At 46.4% G+C, this 21,853-nt stretch overlaps 2 protein-coding genes across 4 annotated transcripts in view; one reads left to right on the forward strand and one right to left on the reverse strand.

Annotated features, from left to right (window-relative positions):
* ANKS6 (ankyrin repeat and sterile alpha motif domain containing 6) overlaps positions 1-1,322 on the reverse strand; it is a 61,993-nt gene extending 60,671 nt beyond the window's left edge. For 2 of the 3 annotated variants that reach the window (XM_059070979.2, XM_059070978.2), the window contains exon 1: positions 884-1,321. In XM_059070979.2, the coding sequence (XP_058926962.2) occupies positions 884-1,236 (353 nt within the window). In that variant the 5' untranslated portion in view covers positions 1,237-1,321. Of the gene's footprint in view, positions 1-883 lie in introns of all 3 variants that reach the window. The other variant, XM_067039758.1, reaches the window with a different exon arrangement.
* Positions 1,323-15,540: 14,218 nt separating this feature from the next.
* The window catches only part of GALNT12 (polypeptide N-acetylgalactosaminyltransferase 12), a 38,488-nt gene continuing 32,175 nt past the window's right edge, over positions 15,541-21,853 (forward strand). The window contains exon 1 of the mRNA XM_059070999.2: positions 15,541-15,905. Within this exon, the coding sequence (XP_058926982.1) occupies positions 15,541-15,905 (365 nt within the window). The remainder of the gene's footprint in view (positions 15,906-21,853) is intronic.

Below are 21,853 nucleotides of genomic sequence, written 5' to 3' on the forward strand. Positions count from 1 at the left end.
TCCTGGATTGCTGCAATCCCCTCCTAACCAGCCTTTCTGATTCTAGCTCACCCCTCCAATCCATCCTCACAGTGCAGTGGAAGTGATCTTTGCAAACATAAATCTCATTCTGTCAGTTGCTCTGCCTAGAAACTTCCATTACTTCCCAGTGTCCTTAGGATAGCTCACCTTTCGTGGCCTTGCCACGGTGCATCTCCCACTACTCCCAGGCCCTCCCAGCCACAACATCGTTCTAGCAGTCCTACCAATGCCTATTTCACTTTGGCTTCCAAACCTTTGCACGGGCCTCCTATCACCCCTTTCTCACCTACCACTTCTTCCATCCAGGCCAATTCTTAGGTATCCTTAGGTCTCGACTTGAATACATACATCATCCTTACCAGAAACCTTCCCCCGCTTCCTGAAACTGAGTCTGCTCTCCAAAAGCTCCCACAATTTTCCCCATGAAAGCTGTTCCTTTACCTGGCCTACCCAATGGCATGTGAGCTGCTCCAGTGGGAACTTTATCTGGGTACCGCAGCATCCCGAACGCCAAGCTAGGGTTGTAGGTAGTTTCTTAGAAAACCCTTGTTGCAAGAAGTAATAAATGGACATCACTAAGGTTCTAAGTCTCTAAGATTCTATTTGCTGTCTCCAGATTGTGTTTTGAAAGGCCAATGTTTCTAAGATTCGGATTTTACTTTCTTAGAAAGAGCGTCCACTTCTCGTTGTATCCCAAGCTACTCAAAATTTACCATTACAATTCTCTCAAACCAGTCCTTCACTCTTTACCTCCCGGGGCATCTGCGGGGGGCCGCCGGGCAGGTCCGGCCGCCTGAGCCCGCCCGCGCCCCGGGGGCCGCTGGACACCACCCCGGACGCCCTGGCGCCCCAGACCCCTCACCTGGCCGCCTGCATGAGCGCGCTCCAGCCGTAGTGGTTGCGGCTGTTGACCGAGGCGCCGCGTCGCAGCAGGAAGCGCACCAGCGGCTCATGGCCCCCGGCCGCGGCGAACTGCAGCGCCGTGTTGCCCGCCTCGTCCGAGCAATCTACGGGCACCGGCGCTCCGGCCGCCGACCCCGCCCCGGGCCCGGACGCCTCGGGCCCCGCCGGCTCCGCGCCCGCCTCGGGCTCCGCGCCGCGCTCCGCCGGTTCCGCAGCACCCGGCTCCAGCAGCCGCCGCGCCGTCTCCGTGTCGCCCTGATCGCAGGCGCGCAGCAGCAGCTGGAAGGCCGGGGGCAGCCCGCCCTCCCCCATCGCGGCCAGCGGCCCGCGTCCGTCTGCGCGGCTGGCCCAGCCGGCTCTGCCGGCTCTGCCGGCTCCGCCCCCGGATACCGCACGCCAGCGCCCCCCTTCCGCCCGCCCGCGCGCGCGCGCGCCTACTGTGTGTCAGCAGCGTGCGGAGGGCCGGGCCGCGCGCCTACTGTGTGCCGGGCGCGCGCCCAGGGCGAGGGCACGCCTCAATAGCCAGCGTCGGGGGCGGGGGCGGGGGCTGGACAGCGGGTTCCGGGAAGTTTCGAGCTGCGTCCGCCGCCGAGTTCCCGAGTTTGCCTTTGCGTTTTCGGCGCCCGCTTGCGGCCCTCCCCGCTGCTCCGGGTACTTCCCGCCGCGTGCGGAGGTCCGAGCGGCCGCCCCAGCCCTCCTCACACTGCGAGCTCCCAACCACTGGGCCAGGATCTGAGTCCACGCGTTCACGGGCCTGGCCTGTGGCACGGGCCGCTGACCTCCCAGCACCCGGGACTAACCTGGCGCCTCCTAAATGGTCGTTGACTGAATTAAGGAACAAATGCGTCCACTCTGCCCTCGCAGAATGTCCTGCCGGGCCATCAGTGCAATACTTGTCTGGGACGGGCCTTAGGCCTACAAGCGCCTCCTGTATCTTCATCTCTCTTCGTCAGTGGTTCTTGAAGCAGCAGCATCTGGGACATTTTAAAAATGCACATTTTCTCATCCCACCCAGACGTACTGAATAGGAAACCGAGTATGGAGCCCAGCCACCGGTATCTTAGCAAGCCCTCCAGGTGATTCTGAGACACGTTAAAGTTTGAGACGCACTGTTTGATCCTTAACAGCAGTGCTGTCAGCCGCGGGGAAGGGCCGAGATGATCACCCCCAATTTACAGAGGAGGCACCTGAGGCTTAAGAGGATGTGTCTTGCTAAAGCCCACAGGACTGTCGTTTGGGAGAGCTGTGACTAGGATCCAGGTCTTCTGACATCTAGTCCAATTCTCTTTCTACTCTCAACAAGTATTTATTGAGTGCCTACTGTGTGCCCGGCACTGTTTTTATGCCCTGGAGAAGCTGCAAAATAAAATCCCTGCTGTCCTGGACCTGACAGTGGAAAGAGTCTGTAAATACACAAACAAGTAAGTAACTTGTACGTCAGATGGTGATGAGTGTTATTAAAACAATAAATAGAACATAACAGAATCCTAGTAAATGGGTTAGAGGATGGGATGTTATTTTACAATAGTTTGGGTAGAAAAGATATCACTGAGAATGTGACATTTGCAAAGAGACCTGAAGGAATGGAGCAGTCAAGTTATGCTAACATTTGGAGAGAGTGCAATCCAGGCAGAGGGAAAGAGAAAGATTCTAAGGAGAGCAGCCCTGCCAGCCAATTGCTTTACACTATGTTCTCATCGCGATAGCAGATTTTAACATCCTGATCTGGGGTAATTGTTTTCCACAGACTGTGAGCTATGGTCCCAAAGCCTAGCAAAAAGCTAGATATATGGTAGGTGCTAGGTCATTTAACTTGATGTTAAGTGACTAAGTCTAGTATATAGAATTATAATACAGAACAAAACTTGATGAGGGCATGAGGAAGGAATAAGGGTCATGGCTTTGGCAGATCAAAGATGGTAATGCCCTTAGGATATGGGCCAGCAGGGCTGGAAGATAAGGTCTTCTAGGCGAAGCATAAAATGAGGAAAAGTCTCGAAAGTACACAGGGCTCAGGCTGCAAAATGCTTCATTGCCAGAGATTTATTCTGTGAGTAATGGAGAGCAATAGTCTTTAAGAAAACAAACAAACAAGGTAAATACCTTAATTTAAAAATACTTTATTGCCAGAAATGCTAACCATCATCTAAGCCCTCAGCGAGTCGTAAGCTTTTTGCAATAGTAACATCAAAAATCACTGATCATGGATCATCATAACAGATATAATAATAATGAAAAAGTTTGAAATATTGCAAGAATTACCAAAATGTGACAGTGACACAAAGTGGGTAAATGCTGTTGGAAAAATGGTGCTGGTAGACATGCTCCATGCAGGGTTGCCACAAACCTTCAGTCTATAAGATGCCACATCTGGGAAGCACGATAAAGGAAAGCACAATAAAACAAGGTGTGGGGAATTCCCTGGTGGTCCAGTGATTAGGACTCCATGAGCTTCCACTGCAGGGGGCACAGGTTCAACCCGTGGTCAGAGAACTAAGATTCCGCAAGTTGTGCAACCAAAATAAATAAATAGTTAATTAATTAAACAAACACTGTCACTCATTTCCACATTTGGCTCTGTTCACCACAACAGAGTTGAGGATGACTTTCTTTTGAATGTCTAATGAAGACTTGGTTCCTTGAAAATCCTGAGCAATTGCTTCCTTGTCTTATTGTATTTATTCAGGTGTCTTTTCTTATATTTTACTAACTAGTTGTTTCACTGTAAAAGTAATATACATGGTAAAAAAAAATTCCAACAATACAAACAGGCATAAAGCAAAAGCCCCTTTCCCTCCTCCTCTACTTTCCCACTTTCCCAGTCCTACTTCCCATAGGTAACCAATATTCACATTTATTTTATTTTTCCAAAAATATTTCATACATATTCAAACATGCACACCTACTTATAGGCATTAATCAAGGTTCTTGATTGCAAGCAGCAGAAATTAACCCTCTGGATAATTTAAGAAGAAAGGGGATTTAATACGAGGTTTTGTTCATAGCTCACAGATCCCACGGGGCCAGAGAACCAGCCTTGGAGGCCCCACAACCAAGAACAATGTCCCAAATCATACCAGCCTGCACCCTATACCAGGATGGAGTCTGCACAGGCCCTTTTTGGTGTCACCACCTTCAGAGTCCAAGGCAGAGATGGGAGCATCTGAATGGCCTGGCCAGGTCATGTGTTTTGCCTGGCAGAAAGGGAGTTGGGAAAGTGCATTTCTAGCATTTTCAGCATGTATAATAGGAGGTAGGCTCCATTGTGAGTGCCCCAGAAGGTAGGAGACTCTCCAGGATAGGAAGGGGGTTCCCATGCTGGGCAGCCAAAAAGGATAACAAATGTCTACTACAAATATTCCCTCTAGAGTGGATCTCTATTGCTTATACCTGTCCTGCCTCTCCTACTTGGGGAAGAGACACCCTCTTTCTTTTGGGGAGCCTCCTTCCCCCACTCTCAGTCCACGTGGTTCAGTGATAAGCATATGTCCAAGCTCATTCCAATTCCTTCAGTGCAGGATTTTTTGTTAAAGGTTGTCAGCTGTCAGGACGTCATAAGCCAGGCTGGGGCTCGCTCTGCCCCCACTTGAAGACAACCTGACTGAGAGTGAAGCCACCACACAGAAGAGCAGAGACAAGTGATAGAAAAAGATGGAATCAGACCCCCCCCCCATTCTTTTTGGTTAGGTTTGTTTTGAGCAGGGTTGTTGTCACTTGCAATCCAAGCCTTAACAAATGCATATTTTACTATTTTACTTTTTAAAGAAGTGGGTTCCTACTACGCATGCTATTCTGAATATTCCCCCGTCCTTTTTTCATTAAATAAATGGCTTGGGCATCCTTCCACGTAGGTGAATGTAGATCCACTGCATCCTTTTTTAAAATATATATATATATATTTATTTTCATTTTGGCTGTGTCGGGTCTTAGTTGTGGTTAGAGGGATCTTAGTTGTGGCATGCAGGCTCCTTGCTGCCAGGCGCGGGCTTCTCTCTAGTTGTAGCACACGGGCTCTAGTTGTGGCCCGAGTGCTCAGTAGTTGTGGCACGTGGGCTTAGTTGCCCTGCGGCATGTGGGATCTTAGTTCCCCAACGAGGTGATGCAGTACTCAGAGGCTGGTAACAGTAGGGAGCCATCACCACCCCAGGCCTGAAGGGGGAAAGGGAGAGAGCAGTTACTGGAATTCTGTAAGAGAGAAAACTGGAGAGATCTACCTGATAGGAGTCTGGCCTTTGGTAGAGGGATGCAGCCATCCTATGGCAACCCAGTAGGAAGCAATCCCCAGAGGAATAAAAGCCTCTGACTTCATCCTCCTCCTGCCCTCTGATCTCTTGCCAGTGCTCCTTATTGGCCAAACATAACTGTTACCCTGAGGTTCAGAGCCTACTGATGTGGTCCTTACAGTGAGCCTCCCAGGGAGGAGAGACCGAGCGGGGCAAATAAAGATTCCAGCACCTTGCTGCTCAAACTCTGGTCCCTGGACCAACAGCATCAGTACATCCTGGGAGCTTATTAGAAATACAGCATCTTGGGTCCACCCCAGACCTATTGAAACAGAATCCATTTCAACACCATTCCCAGGTGATTTGTGTGCACAAAGGTTTGGAAGAATGGATCCAGCACATCTTTATACATAAATCTCTTCTGCAAGTGTATCTACAGTCTTATTATTTATGAACTCTCTTCCAGTATCTTTTCACTGATCCCTATGTTGGTTTGGGTCCTCTAAGAATCAAATGCCATAATGTTTTTTTCCTGGGAGAAATGCTTGTATAGGATAAAGGTGGAAGGAAGAAGAAAAGGGAAGGAGAGCCTTCAGACCCCGATGCAGGTCTGACAACTGAGAAAAGAGAGTGGAAAGGGGGCTTCCCTGGTGGCGCAGTGGTTGAGAATCCGCCTGCCGATGCAGGAGACACGGGTTCGTGCCCGGGTCCGGGAGGATCCCACGTGCCGCGGAGCGGCTGGGCCCGTGAGCCATGGCCTCTGAGCCTGCGCGTCGGGAGCCTGTGCTCTGCAACGGGAGAGGCCACAACAGTGAGAGGCCCGCGTACCACAAAAAAAAAAGAGAGTGGAAAGGGAGGAGGCTTGGGTAGGAAGAGCTTCAGACTGCCCTGCAGTTCTGGGAATGACTCGACCAGGCTGATGGGGAGTCCCCAGGCAAAGGGAGTCTGCTAAGTCTTCCTGCATCAAACAGAAATGGTTGGGTTCTGGTGTCCGTCCCATGCTTGGTCACTGACTGGGAGAAACCAGAGGAACTGTAGCCTCAGCAAGAATATCACGGAGGACCCAAAGGCATAGCAGCTAGAGGCTCTCAGTCAACTGTTCTCCCTGCAGCAGGTTCTCTTGAAGGGCCGTCTGAGTGGTGTACCTCCATCACCGACACAATCCCTGTTCAACCAACATTAATTGAGTGCCTCCTGTGTGCCAAACATTATGTGTGTTGGATGATAGGGACACAGCCCCTGGCCCCCAGGGAATCCCACGTGATTGTGGAACGGGGTGGTCTGTGAGCTTTTGTTATCAATTCAGAGGAAAGTGTCACAGTTTGAGGGTGTCACTGACAGCTTCATGGGAGAGCTTGACCACAAGTTGGGCAGAAAAACTGGGTGTGAGTTGGGTAGTTGCAGGAAAAGAGAGGAAACAGGTTGGAAAGGAGGGACGGGGGATCAGAGACTGGTGCAATGGATTAGAAAGGAGGGTATGGAAGTAAAATAATCTCTAAAGAGTATTTATTTACCTTAAAATATCTTCCTAATAAAATGATAATATGTGTTGTAAAGAATTCCAATGTTGTAGAAATATAGAATGTAAGCTTCTTGAGATCAATGGCTCTGGGTGTTTACCATCATACCCCTTGAATCTAGTACATTGCCTGCCAAGTGATAGGTAATCAATAAATATTCGTTGGGAAAAAAATGGAATGAAAATGAAAGGGCCAAAGAATCTCACTAATCAGAAATAAATATAATATGGTTAATGGTTTGGTGAATATTTCTTTAGGGTTTTTCCTTTCTATATATTAATGTATTTTACCCATATAGGATCATACTATTCATACAGCTCTACAACTTGATTTCCTTGACTTAACAATGCACCTTAAACACATTTGTATGTTCAACACTTAGAATTAATGTCATTCTTGTTAATGACGCAGTGGTATATTAGTGTATGGATGTGCAGTACTTCGTTTTATAGTCTACTATTAATGGATATCTGGGTTGTTTCCAACTTTTTGCTTTTATATACAATACTGCAGCGGGCCCCGACCTTTTTGGCACCAGGGACTGGTTTTGTGGAAGACAGTTTTTCCACAGACTGGGGTGGGAGGGTGCGAGGAGGATGGTTCAGCCAGTAATGCGAGTGATGGAGAGCAGTGGGCAGATGAAGCTTCGTTTGCTTTACTTTGCTCGCTGCCTGCCGCTCACCTCCTGCTGTGAGGCCTGGTTCCTAACAGGCTGAGGACCGGTACCGGTCCACAGCGGTGGGGGGTGGGGAGGGCTGTGGACCCCTGCAATACTGCTATAAGCTTCCTGTAAGCTTATCTCTTGAGCACTTATGAATCTATTTCTGTTAGATAAATTCCTAGATGTGAAATTGCAGAATCAAAAGGATACGAACATTAACATTTCAAATAAATGTTACCTAATTGCTTTCCAAAAGGTTGTACCAGTTTGCATTCCTACTGACTGGATAAGAGTGCCTGTTTATTCACATCCTTGACAACACTGAAATTAATAACCTTTTTAATCTTTGCCAATCTGATAGGTGAAAAACATATTTTGGAGTAAGTTTAGTTTGCATACTTTTTAAGTAGAGAAGTTGAGCATATTTCGATACATTTATAGACCATTTTATATCTCTTTTGTGGGAGCTGTCTTCAAATCCTTTGGTCATTTTTATTTCTGTTTGTTCTTTTTATTTCCCTGTTGATTCACATACTGGGTAAATGTCATCTGCAAATATGTCTTTCTGATTTGTCTTCTGTCTTTTGAGTTTATATTATTTGGGGCTTTACAGAATTTAAAAATTTTTATGTAGTCAAATTTATAAATCTTTTCCATAATGGTCTCTGGGTTTTTTCATCCAGTACTTTCATCATTGGATTTTCTTATTTTTCTTTTTTTACTTTGACATTTCTAGATCATTTGGAACTTATTTTGGTGTAAGGTGTGAGATTGGCATTTAACTTTATTTTTCCAAATGTTTATCAAGTTGCCCCAATCATTAATTGAATCGGCCATCTTTTCCCCACTAATGTTTGAAGTACCACTACCATATAACTTATTAAGCTCTAAAAGGGATGTAATGATCCCCTGTGAAGGGAGATAATATGACAAATCAAAAGTGCCTTCTACAGAAATCTATTTGTTGGTTGAGCAGCAGATGAGATGGTGTGGTCAAAGAACAAATTATCTCCTCAAACTAACAAGAAACCCAAGGAGAGGACAAGTTAGTCAATTTGGGAAGAGGTATGAAAAGAATTAATGTCCCAGCTGGATTTGCCCTCTATGGATGCCAACTTATCATCATTAATAACATTTACATAGTACTTACTCTGGGTAAGCAGAGTAACTCTTGTTACTTTACCTCTGTTAACAAACAGTTGTAGTTCCAATAGCTCCCAGGTGGTACCAATGCTGCTGGTCTAAGAACGACACTTTGAGTAGCAAAGCACTAGGCATCTTCCATTTGCCCTTGCAGAAGCTCTTTCCACCCTGCTTTGTGTCCAGGGAGGCTGTCTGTGTGGACTACATCACTCAATCCTTCCCAAAACCCTACTCAGGTACTGTTATTATCACCACCATTTTATACATGAGCACGTTGCATTGAAAGAGGTTAAGTGACTTGCCTAAGGCTGCACAGCAATCTGTGATGGGACTGGGGTTTGAGCCCAGGCAAGCGGGCTGCAAGTCTGTGTTCTGACCCACAAGGCTAAGCTGTCTTTGGTCTTTGGTCTCACAGCAGCCTGTGAGGTGTGTGGTGGGAAATCCTGAACTAGGGGTCAGGAGACCAGGGCTCAGATCCTTGTTCTGCCCCTTGTATGTTGTGTGACCTTGGATAAACCACCTCACTTCTCTGAGCCCAAGTTTCCTCAGAGAAGAAACCTTGCAAGATTGTCAGGGGGTAAAGTGAGATGATAGCAGTTTACAGCACATATACGTGGTCAATAGGTGACAGCTTGTATCCATTACCTGGGACTTGAACCCAGGTCTTATAAGGCCTAATTCCATCACTCTTTTCTCTGCAACTGAGCCTCTGTTGGGAAGCATTCCAATTTGGTAAGCCGATCCAAGTTGTAATCCTTGTCTGTTTTCTAATCTGACAGATCTTAAATGTGTTGGGTGTTTGGACAGAGGCCAAAAGACACAGCTCCAAGCCTTTCCTAGCACACCTGCCTTCCAGCACCAACCAGTGGACTCTCTTTTGTGCATGGAGTCACCTCCCACTAGTCTGATAGCAGCAGCAGTTCTGGGTAGGAGCTGCTTTGCATGGTTCACCCTAAACGCCATCCCCCTCCTGGAGCCCTGGGGGAGCTGCTCATGGAAGGGCCATATCCTCCAGAGAGGCCAGTAACCAGAGGCTGTGAATTGAAGCAGATGGCAAGTTAGATCCTACTCTGCCTGAGCCACCAACTTGTTCGAGACCGCCTCCCCACTCTGTGTCTCAGGCTCCCCACCTGTAAAATAAGAGAATCAGACCAGACTTACGCTTCTTAACTTTTGGGCTGTGGTCCCTTTGAAAATAGAGAATATTTGATAAAAAGCTTTGGACTAGCTTCCCAGTTTACTACACATTATCTTTCTACAGGAGATACAAAACTGTTCATTTCCCTGACCCGGGCAGCAGCAGAGGGAGTTCCAGATTAACCTAAAATATGATTTCAAATCACTGATCTCACTTTAACATCCAGGTATCCGTGTAAACATAACTTCTTCAGAGAAACCTTCCTAAACCCCTAAACTAAACCAGGTTCTACTAGTATAAGTCCTTTTAGCACCCTGCAATGCTTCTTCAAAAGACTTATCACAACTCTAATAAGGTATCTTTTTATTATCTGTCCATTCCATTACACTCTCAGCACCATGATGTCAGAAGTATCTGTCTTGTGACAAAGATTCTCTTCTTGACCCAACTCTAGACAGGTTCCTCTGAGCTTTCATCTTGACTAGGGCTCAACCTTGGCCTGTAAAAACTACAGACTCTCAACACAAATGATTTCATCCACCCACCTCTCCTCACATTAAAAGACTTAAACACTGGGCTTCCCTGGTGGCGCAGTGGTTGAGAGTCTGCTTGCCGATGCGGGGGACACGGGTTCGTGCCCCGGCCCGGGAAGATCCCACGTGCCGCGGAGCGGCTGGGCCCGTGAGCCATGGCCGCTGAGCCTGCGCGTCCGGAGCCTGTGCTCTGCAATGGGAGAGGCCACAACAGTGAGAGGCCCGCGTACCGGAAAAAAAAAAAAGAAAAAAACCTGTAAAAAAAAAAAAAAAAAAAAAGACTTAAACACTAACATAGTTTCCAAGACTGTGACGCTAGCACCCCTTAAGTGCCTGCCTGAGAAAGCTGAAGACTACCCAAAGAATTTGCTGTTTGCTCTGTCCAACACCTAACCAACTGCCTTTTTTTTTTTTTTTTTTGTGGTACACGGGCCTCTCACTGTTGTGGCCTCTCCCGTTGCGGAGCACAGGCTCCGGATGCGCAGGCTCAGCGGCCATGGCTCACGGGCCCAGACGCCCCGCGGCATGTGGGATCCTCCCGGACCGGGGCACGAACCCGTGTGCCCTGCATCGGCAGGCGGACTCTCAACCACTGCGCCACCAGGGAAGCCCCCCGACCACCCTTTTTAAGAACATTTACTAAAAAGGGCTTACAATTGTGAATCCTTTCTCTGTCCCTTTGAGATGTGTATGTATCTCCTACAATTCAGGAGTATCTTTCTCAAGGACCTGAAAGTCATTCCTTTATTTATTTATTTTTGGCTGCGTTGGGTCTTCATTGCTGCATGCGGGCTTTCTCTAGTTGTGGCGAGCAGGGGCTACTCTTCGTTGCAGTGTGCGGGCTTTCTTTAGTTGCAGGGAGCTGGGGCTACTCTTCATTGCAGTGTGTGGGCTTCTCATTGAGGTGACTTCTCTTGTTGTGGCGCATGGGCTCTAGGCGCACGGGCTTCAGTAGTTGTGGCTTATGGGCTCTGGAGCTCAGGCTCAGTAGTCGTGGCGCACAGGCTTAGCTGCTCTGCGGCATGTAGGATCTTCCCGCACCAGGGCTCGAACCCGTGTCCCCCCTGCATTGGTAGGTGGATTCTTAACCACTGCACCACCAGGGAAGTCCCAGTCATTCCTTTAAAATGCGATCGTCAGGAAGGATAGGGCCTTCTGTCTGCCAGTCTCAGTGGGAGGATAGAATCCTGACTTCAATGATTGCAAGCCAACAGACATGTCTGGGCTAATCAGCATTTATGCTGACCGATCCTTTGTAATTTTTCATTTCCTCAACTCTACTTAAAATTCCCAGTTACCCCTATGCAAATCAAAGTTGAATCAGTTCATACTGGACCTCCTTCCCTATTGAAATGGTATGTTACTGATTCAAATCTGTCTTTCCCATTTAACTAGTGTCCAGCTTTGTTTATCATCGACACTTGCTCATTGTAGTTTGCCTAATCCATAGCACAGTACCTGGCACATGTTTAGATGCTCAATAATATTTCCTCTTGAAATATGTTGATTAAAATCATGCATTTGTTCCAGTTATCTACTGCTGTGTTACAAACCATCCCAAAACGTCATGGTGTAAAACAACAATCATCTTATTATGTTCATGGGTTCTGGGAGTCAGGGATTTGAAGACAGCACCTCTCTGTTCTGTGACGTCTGGGGCCATAGGTGAGATGACTTGAATGACTGGGGAGGAGCCACTTCCAAGATGGCTTCTTCACTCACCTGTCTGATGCTTGCGCTGTCTAGGGTGGCTGAAGGTTGGGCTCAGCTGACCCTGTTGACTGTATGTCTGCCTGTGGCTTCTCTGGCATGATGGCATCAGGATCGTCAGATTTCTTTCCTGGCAGCTCAAGGCTCCGAGAACAGTGGTCCCGTGAACAAGGTGGAAGCTTCATGGCCTTTTATACCTTTTATACCTAGCCTTAGAAGTCACAGAACTTCACTTCTACCATATTCTATTGGTTGAAGGAGTTAGAAGTCTGCCTTGTTTCAAGGGAGGGGAGTATCAAAGAATTTGCAGCCTGGTTTTAAAATCACCGTACCATCAGAGTCAGATCTGGGGAGAATTCTCGTGCAATTAATCATCTGTATCAGTGAGGATTAGACTTGGCTGCCTAAGACAGAAAATCCATAGAAACAGTGGCTTCAATGAGATAGAAGTTTATTTCTCTCTCACATAAACAAAGCCTGGAAGGAGGCCAGCAGGACTGGTTCAGTGTCCACATGTTAGGGAACTGGACTCCTTCTGCCATGGTGTTTCACCATTCTCAGTGCATTACCTAAGGTGGTTGCTTGAGCTCCAGTCTTCATAGCCACAATCTAGCCAGCAAGAAGGAAAGGTAAGGAAGTTTCTTTTAAGGACATTACTCAGAAGCCCCATTTGACACCACCACTTATAGCCCATTGGTGGCACACTTAGTCACTTGGCCATGCCTAGTTGCAAGGAGGGCTGGGAAATATAGTCTTTATTTTGGAAAACAATGGGTCTAGAGAAACAAAAACATTTTTAAAAAAAGGATTCTAGAGAAGGAAAAAGAAAAGATTGGATATTGGCAGACATCTAGCAGTTTGTACCATACCTTTTTATTCTTTTCTATTTCCTGTTCTGCTACTGATCAGCTGTGGGCCTGGACAACATACTTCCTTTGGCATGGTTACCGAGTCCTCTGGTAATTAGAGAGGAGGCTGTGACAATCTAATAAGGAAGCTCAAAGGATTAAGCAAATAAATGTGTCAATGCTCTGGTTTCAGGGAGAATAACTGGAGCCCTGTCCAGTCAGCCTCCTTTTTACTTTCCTGGATGGTTTTCCCTTGGGATTTCTAGGAGCAGATTCTGAAAATGTCCAGACTGAGTTGCTGAGGCCCTTCCAGCAAGAAGACCTAAAGAATTCATGTTTGTTACCTTTTGGGAGTAACTTTTCTCTGCACTTAACCAGGCTGTGCCCTCCATCAGGTACTTCCCCACTGAGTTCAAACAGGTGCCTACGTAAGTGAGTGTGAGACAGAAAGCCAGCCATGAATTGAGCACTTACTGTGTCTGACACTGAACCAACTTCTGGGATCATAAAGTGACCACAGCCCATACTCTTAATCCTTTACATTCGTTTTTTTTTACAAGGCCAGGGTATGAATTAAACACAACCTAATGTAGCAAGGGCTGTAACAAAGAAGTATGATGGTGATATGGATTGAATTGTGTCCCCCCAAAAGATCTGTTGAAGTCCTAATCCTTGATACCTATGAATGTTACCTTATTTGGGAATAGGGTCTTTGTTGATGTAATCAAGTTAAGATGAGATCATTAGAGTAGCCCAAATCCAGTGACCAGCACCCTTAGAAGAAGCGTAGAAGGGACACAGAGACAAACGCACTAGAAGAATGTCATATGACCATGGAAGCAGAGATTGGAGTGATGCATCTACAAGTCAAGGAATGTCAAGGATTGCTGGCAACACGAGTAACTAAGAGAAAAGTATGGAACATATTCTCCCCTGGAGCCTCCAGGGAGAATGTGGCTCTGCTAATAAGACTTATTGCCTCCAGAACTGTGAGAGAATAAATTTCTGTTGTTTTTTAGCCACCTAGTTTGTGGTTCTTTGTTATGGCAATTCTTGGAAACTAATAGACATGGTCAGTTTGATATGTCAGCTTGGCTAAGCTTTAATCCTCAGTTATTCAATCAAACACTAATGTAAATGTTGCCATAAAGGTATTTTGTAGATATGGTTAACATTTACAATCAGCTGACTTTAAGGAAGGAGATCGTTTAGGTGGGCCTGATTTAATCAGTTAAAGTCGTAAAGAGCAGAACTGAGATTGCCCTAGAAAATAAGAAATTCTCCCTGTGGATTGCAGCTTCTGCTTGTGTCAGAGAGTTTCAGCCTGTCCTTCCTGATGACCTGCCCTATAGATTTTGGACTTGCTTAACCAGTCTCTGCAATTGTATAAGCCAATTTCTTGCAGTAAATCTCTTAATATATCTCTTCCTGCTTTTATTTATCTTGTGGAACCCTGACTAATACACAAAAGGATGAAGTGATCTTTAAATACGTTTACCTAAAAAAACATGGAATTGCTGAAGGCCATGGAGGAGGTGGCTTTGGCAAGGTCGTGAAGGATGGGTAGGAGTTTGCTAGGTGGGGAAGGGCATTTCCAGCAGAGAGAACAGCCTATGCAAAGGCCTGGAGTGAAACCGTGCCTCCCCTATCCCCCAGTGGCTGGGAATAGGCATTACAGAATTTGGAGTCACATTCTGGGGGTCTCTCCTGTCAAGCTGAGGACTTCAGCACTTATCCTGGAGGCTAGGGGTTCTCCTTTTTTTATTCTTTGTTCTTTTATTTCTTTATTTTTTGCTTTTTAAAAATTGAGATATAACTTTCATAAGTCAAGTGCATGGGTTTTAAAGAAGAACTTGATGAATTTTTACATATGTATTTATCCATGTAATCCTCACGAAAATCAAGATATAGAATCGGGGCTGGGATTAGGGTGAGGTGAGTGAAGTGAGCTGTGCAAGCACAGGGTCAGATTCTGCCTTTAAAATTTTGGTATTTTGTTGTCATGGATTTTTAGCATTCATTTTGATTTTGAAAAATATTGTTTATTTTGATTACGGAGGCTTATTTGGCTCACACTTCAATTTTCCGCCTTGGAGAGAGCCTCGTGCCTCACTCTAGTCTGGACCCTATTAAATATTTCCGGCACCCCTGTGGTTTCCTCATTCTCCCAATCCTCCCAAAGGAAACCTCTAGCCAAGACCCGGGCTACTTAAAGTGAAGGGATGGCCTGGGGTGTGTGCAATCATGGGTGTGTTTGCGTGTGTTTTTCTGAGAGGATGGTTCGTTTCTTTGATAAGTTTCTTGGAGGCGTCTGTAAAGTGAGGAAACATTACCGACTAATAGGGAGCCAGAGGAGGGTTTGTTATTCAAGGGATCCGAGCAGTATGTCTTAGGTCGGTATGCCTGCAGGCCTCCATGAGATAGCCCGGTGTAAATTAGCCTTACTGTGCCCCAGTCTTCTCATCTGTAAAACGTACCTCTCTTATTGGACTGTGTAGGGGTCAGATGAGATATTGGCAGTGAAATTCATAGCGCCCTGCACAGCGCATTCGGCCAACATTTACGGAGGACTTACGACTTGCCAGGCGCTGAGCTGAGGTTTTTAACGGCCGTTACCTTTTTAATAAAGCACACAGCCCACCAAGAAGGTGCCTGTCTCAGCGAGCCCTCCTGAGGACCCTGTAAAAGTTCGCCCCTTCGTTGGGCAGGCGGGGCGGGAAGGGGGCGGGGCGCAGGTGGGGCGGGCCGGGGGCGGGGCGGCGCGCCGGTTCCGGGATCCGGGTCGCGGGCTGCGCCACCGCCTCTGGGCGCGCCGGGCGCTGGCCGCAGCTGGCGGGCGCATGTGGGGGCGCGCGGCGCGGAGGCGCTGCCCGCGAGGGCTGCGGCGCGGCCGGGAGGCGCTTCTGGCCCTGCTGGCGTTGCTGGCGCTGGCCGGGCTGGGCCCGGTGCTGCGGGCGCGGCGCGGGTCCGGGATGGCCGAGCCGGGACTCCCACGCACCCCGCGCTCTGGGCGGCGAGACCCGGTTCTGCCGCGGCCGCCGGTGCGGGAGGACGCTCTGGGCGCGCGAGGCGAGGCAGTGCGGCTGCAGCTGCAGGGCGAAGAGCTGCGGCTGCAGGAGGAGAGCGTGCGGCTACACCAGATCAACATCTACCTCAGCGACCGTATCTCGCTGCACCGCCGCCTGCCCGAGCGCTGGAACCCTCTGTGAGTCCCCAGGTGGCGGGAGAAGCACCGCCCTCGGAGTCCCCGGGCCTCAGTTTCTGCAGCTGTGAAGTGGCAAGGTGGAACCGGGGTCACGAAAGACCTGGGGATCTCGCGTCTTATTGAGTCACTCGGAAGGGGGCAATGAAAGTGTTCATACTGCGGAGTGGGAGAGAAAGTTTTAAAAAATGAACATGAAAAATCTCAGAAGTTGACAAATCTGCAGACAGGTTTTAGATGAGACCCTTTGGGTGCCCTTTCTGGGTCCAAAGGCACCCCCAGTCCAGTTACGCCTGTAACATCCTGCTTTGGCAAAGCTAAGGACCTGTGGGGTTCTAGACAGGCTGCATTCACTCACCTGTGTGCAACTGTGTGCACCAGGGCCCATGAATCAACCAGGAGGGGAGGGCCTGCCGGGCAGGTGAGATGAAAGGTGCCTGGAAGGGCAAGTCAGAAGCCACAAGCCTCCTTGCCCTCTCTCTGGGAGTTGGACTCCTGACCTTTAAGTGGAGGAAGTCAGGAAGGAGCGGTGCTGGGAAGGGCTCCTCTGGCTGTGGTCCAGCAGAGCTCACTCCTGTGGGAGACACAGTCCTGGAACCTGTGTGGTCAGAGGCCTAATTCCTGTTGGAGCTGCTGTCTGGAGGGGTTGTACCCACTGCTTAGGAAAGAAGGGAACAAGCTGGCAGGTGGAGGATGGCCCTCCTGGCCTTCTATCTCCTTTCCTCTTTTGGTAGGGATCTTCCAGGTCCCTGCTGGAGCCCCCTCCTTAAAGACTTTGAGGGAAAGAGGGCTCAGAGAGAGGGTTCTGGAGCCAAGTGGGCAGCATCCTGTATGTACCAGGCATCAGCCACTCCTCTCTGCTCCTTGTCCTTCCTGCTTTACAGGTGTGGAAATTGGCCCAGAGAGGTCAGGTGACTCACCCAAGGCCCCACAGCTGGAAAGTGGTGGAACTGGCCTTGGGGGACTGTGACCCTCCTGGCTCCCATGGTACTGTGCTGATTTCAGGATTTTAGGCAACTGCTCTGTGCATCCTTGGTCAGAGAGAGCATGAATGTCTGCAGGAGGAGGCCCCACCTCTGCCCTCACTGGCAAAGTTTGAATGGATTTGCACCTCACCGTCTCTGCTGTTTTTCAGGATCTGCTCATGCCTAGCCTATGCTTTTACCTTAGGCATTTTCACTGTTTATCTTTTTGAGTCGAGCTTTGTTGGGGTTGGTGGTAGTTCCTCCTCTTCAGCCAAATGGCTGAATATATGTTTATCTCCTTGAAACACCAAGGGTGCTCACTGAGGCAAGGTCTAGGGGAAGCTTTCAGGTCAGACTCAGGGTTCAGACCCAGCTCATGTGAAATAAAATCATGGCTCTTCTGCTCATCAGCTTTGTGATGTTGGGCAATTTATCTAGCCTCTCTGAGCCTCAGTTTCCCTATCGGCAAAATAGGGGATGAGTAGAAACAACACAACCTAGGAGTTAATAAAACACCTAACACCTGGGAACACACTGTGTACTCAGTTCTTATTAGTTTTTCCTGCCTCCCCTGTTGCCAACAATACACTCAGGAGGTTGCTTTTAAGTCATCCAGGGATTGGTCATTAGGTTTTTCTTTTCCGGGTTCCAACTTCCTCTGTTGTCCCAGGTTGTGAAGTCTCTTTGAAACATTGTGATGACCTGTGGGGCTTATGGTGTCCCATCTCCATGGTGACACAGCTGCCCTGTGTCCTATCAGGATTTGCTTATAGATCCTGCTATTGCAATGACCCTAGGAAGTTAATCCAAACCCAGCATGATAAGGAGTGTGAATGCCTCCTGTCTTTAATTCCTGCAGCAAGGCCTGTTGGGTCATTCTTGCCTAGAGAGAAAGGTGAGCTCCATCTGTGTCGGTCTCAGCCCAGCCAGGCCTTGAGGTATAACTTAGATGTAGCCAGTAGTGTCAAGGCCTTTCACGAAGCCTCACTTTTATTATAGTTCATACGGGCATGAGGACCTAATAAGGTCTTGAGATTTAGTCTGAGAAACCAGAATGGCAGATTATGAGTTCACAGTCGGGGTCCTGGGTGAGGGGGAGGGTTGGAACTAATTAATAAGCAGCAGTGAGGTTAGGATCCTTGAATGTCATTGGAGGAAGGTCCTGAGGGAGCATCCAGTCTAACCAGAGAGGAAAAGCCATGCCGCCAAGGTAACACACAGATCTGGGGCAGAGCTGATCTAGAATCCAGATCTTTTATTCCCTCCTCCCTTTTGAGATGGAGGCAATTATTTATCTATTAATTTTAATTATAAGAACAATACATTTTCACTCTAGAAAAGTTTGCATATACAGAGAAGCCAAAAAAAAAAAAAAGAAAAATCATCCATAAACCTACCATCCTGGGAAGAACCACTATTAACATTTTGCTGTGTATCTATCCTTCTAGACTTTTCCAGGTATAGAAATAGATTCTGAAAAAGATACGGGTAAGTGGGTGAGAACATATTCAGACATGAGTATGTACGAAGGCCCACACACGTTTTTAACCAAAGTCTTTGCACAGCAGGGGATAAATGTGTTATCATAGGCAAGGGACTGTTTGGCTTGGTTCTTCTGGTTCATCTGCAAGCCTTGGTAGCTAATAGAGACACTTCAAAGTATGGGCTCTAACTCCTCAAGACTTGGTGTAGACCCTGGCCCTTCTGTGAGGCTAATAATTCACATGCTAGTAGATAAGTGCATCGCTTTTTTTCTATTAGTTATGGCACTGAATCGAGGAGGAAAAGGAGGAGGAGGATGACAAGGAATTCTTGCATGGTAGTATAGTAAGTATAGGGTTTGCAAAACTCTTTCACAAATACCGTCTTATTTGAGCTTAGCAAGGGGAGGGAACTTTCACTGTGAAATGGCAGCAGGCCAAAGTGGGGAGCCAGATAGCTGGGTTTATGGCCTTAGGGAACTTTGAAAAATTATGTGAGGGATCTTCCCCAGAATGATTAAATAGAGTTTTGGTGGGTAGGGCCTAGGCTGAGGCTGATGTGCAACTAGTGTTGAAAGCTACTGGCTTAGAGCCTTTGGATTTCTCACTCCAAAGATTAAGGGTGGGTGCTTTTGAGGGCGTGGGAGAATACCAGAATTAGACAAAGTGGGGATTGATAACAGGTCAAGTGCAGATGAAACTAGTGGTGACATCACAGTCAGTTACAAGGTGAGTCACAAGTGGATGGTAGCTAATCATGTACCAATACTTACAGGAAGTTTTAGTTTTCACAGATAAAGGAAGCCTTGAGATAATCCTATACTGTTATTCTCATTTGCATTCTGACCTCTCTAGCAGGAGAGAAAGGTGGAGTGACAGCACCCTTGGGGCTGTGCATTTCCACCGCACGTGTATGGGGATGCCACGCATGTGAACATCAGCTATTCTCTGCCACTGCCAAGGAGTTGTGAACTGCTGGTTAGAAAAGTGTGTAAATAATACACACAGGTGTTTGCATTTCCTGAACGCTTGCTCTGGTTTTAGCCATATTAGTGCTATAGTTGCAGAGTGTGTATCCAAGTTTAAGGACTAGGACTTGGGTGCTAGGATGGCAGAGTCTCAAAATAGCTCTAAATAGGTAATTCAGCAAAAGAAAGTGTTTGTGTCTTGCTGGGGTTGGCAGGAGGGAGTTGGTTAAGATTTCTCTTTTTGCAGAGAGGTAGCCTGCTTGTCTGTTCTCTTGACATTACTTTTGGAGAAACATCACACATGGTGTGGAGATTAGACTGATGTGTCTTTGCTTCCCCAACAAGGTTGTAAACTGAGGCTATTTTATAAGTTTTTACTAGACCCATCTTGTTGTCAGAGTGGTGTCCTTTCTTTGAATCAGTACTTTAAGTCTACAGAACATGTTCCTTTTGATTAGAGTTTTCATGATACCTTCTCCCATCCTTTTACTTTCACTTCTTCTGTGACCTTAGCTTTTAGGCATTTCTCTAATTAGCATGTTGCTGGATTTTGTGTTGTCATTAAAAAAAAAAATCCGGACTGACAGTCTTTGACTTTAACTAGATAGTTATGTCCATTTATACTTACTGTGCTTACTAATACTTTAGTGTTTGATTATGTATAACATGTTATCCATATGTTATTATGCATAACAAATAGAATAATAGATTATTCTATTTGTTATGCTTTTTCTATGTTTTTTCCCTTTTTTCCATACTGCTTTTTAAATTGATAGAACCTTCTGGTTCCATTTTTCTCTCTCTGTTAATTTGGCAGTTATCTATTTTCAATCTTTAGTGGTAAATTTGAGAGTATATATTTAACTGAAAAAAGTCTAAAGTTAATCGATAACTATGGATCCTAGAATGCTTTAACATTGATCACCTTCTTTCCCAATTTGTGTGTCATTTTACTCCACTATTTTAATTCTGTCTTTTTAAACCAACACATTAGACATTTTTTAAAATGCAGTATTTGTTTACATTTATCCACACGTTTACCATTTTCTCTTCCCATCATTCTTTCCTGAATGGTCATCTTTGGATCTCAGACATCTTTCTGGGATTCTTTTCTTCTTCCTGAAATATATTATGTATTTCTTGCTGTAGACAAGGTTATTGTTGTAAACATTCAGTTTTATTTATCTGAAAATGTTTTTATTTTGCTCTTGTTCTCAAAAAATAGTTTAGTTGGGTATTGGGTATATAATTCCAGGTTGATAGTTTGGCATTTGAAGATAGTGTTCCACTGTCCCCTGGCTTGCTCATTGCTGTGAGATGTCTATACTGAGTTAAATTTGCCGTCATTCTTGTTTCTTTGTCATTCATTTGAGGTCCTCTTTTATTTATTTAAGCATAGTCAGCATACTTATTTTATGCTCCGATATCTCTAATATCCAGGTTCATAGATTTCCTTGTTGTTTCTGTACTCCGAGGACTTCTTTTACTTTTTTGTAAGCTGATCCATGCATTTAAAAGATTTTTATAAAGTATTTTATCAAGAATTTTTTGGGGGTCCTCTACCAAGAGGCGTTCCCAGATATTTTAAATCTTTCATACTGCCTTGAGTGGACATCCTATATTCACTTTAAAAAAAGACTTATTTTCTCTATTAGTTAGGGTTCTTTGGTTGAAAGTGACTGAAAACTCAATGCAAACTGACTTAAATATAAAAGAAAAGTCTTTTCTAAGACAGAGAAGTCTGGGATTAGAACTGGGTTCAGATTATTCTGGGCCCTGAATACAGGGACTCAACTGATTTCATCAGGAAAATGTTGATTGGTCAGGCCTGGGGCATGTGACCTTCTTAGAGGGGTGTGTATATGTGCATATGTATACACAAGTGTGTGCACACACATTGTATGTATGCGTGTATGTGTGTGTGTCTCCAGCCCTGCACAAACCATACAGCTTGAGAGTCCAGGAGGCATGGTTTCTGAAAGAGCAAAGTACAGTAAGATGAAGAAAGGAAAAAGCATTCTGGATCAATAAAACACACCTATGTATATTATGACTTCCCTGTCCTGTTCTCCAAAGGATATGAATTTTCTTTTTTTTTTTTTTTTTTTTTTTGCGGTACACGGGCCTCTCACTGTTGTGGCCTCTCCCATTGCGGAGCACGGGCTCCAGACGCACAGGCTCAGTGGCCGTGGTTCACGGGCCCAGCCGCTTCGCGGCATGTGGGATCCTCCTGGACTAGGGCACAAACCTGTGTCCCCTGCATCGGCAGGCGGACTCTCAACCACTTCGCCACCAGGGAAGCCTTGAATTTTCATTTTTTAAAAGATGTTTATGTGATAACCTAAATATAATATAAAAGAAGATCTGGAAGTATTTGCCACACCCATTCATTCATATCCATAAAATACATAGACATATATTGTACTGGTGGAGATTATGGTAGTCTGCACCCAGTAGGGTTGTTATTAAGGCTAAAGGGAATAATGCATGTAGAATGCTTAGCACACTGCCTATCATGTAGTAGGCACTCAATAAAT

The sequence above is a fragment of the Kogia breviceps genome, chromosome 8 (genome assembly GCF_026419965.1).
Source record: "Kogia breviceps isolate mKogBre1 chromosome 8, mKogBre1 haplotype 1, whole genome shotgun sequence".
NCBI classification, from domain to species: domain Eukaryota; kingdom Metazoa; phylum Chordata; class Mammalia; order Artiodactyla; family Physeteridae; genus Kogia; species Kogia breviceps.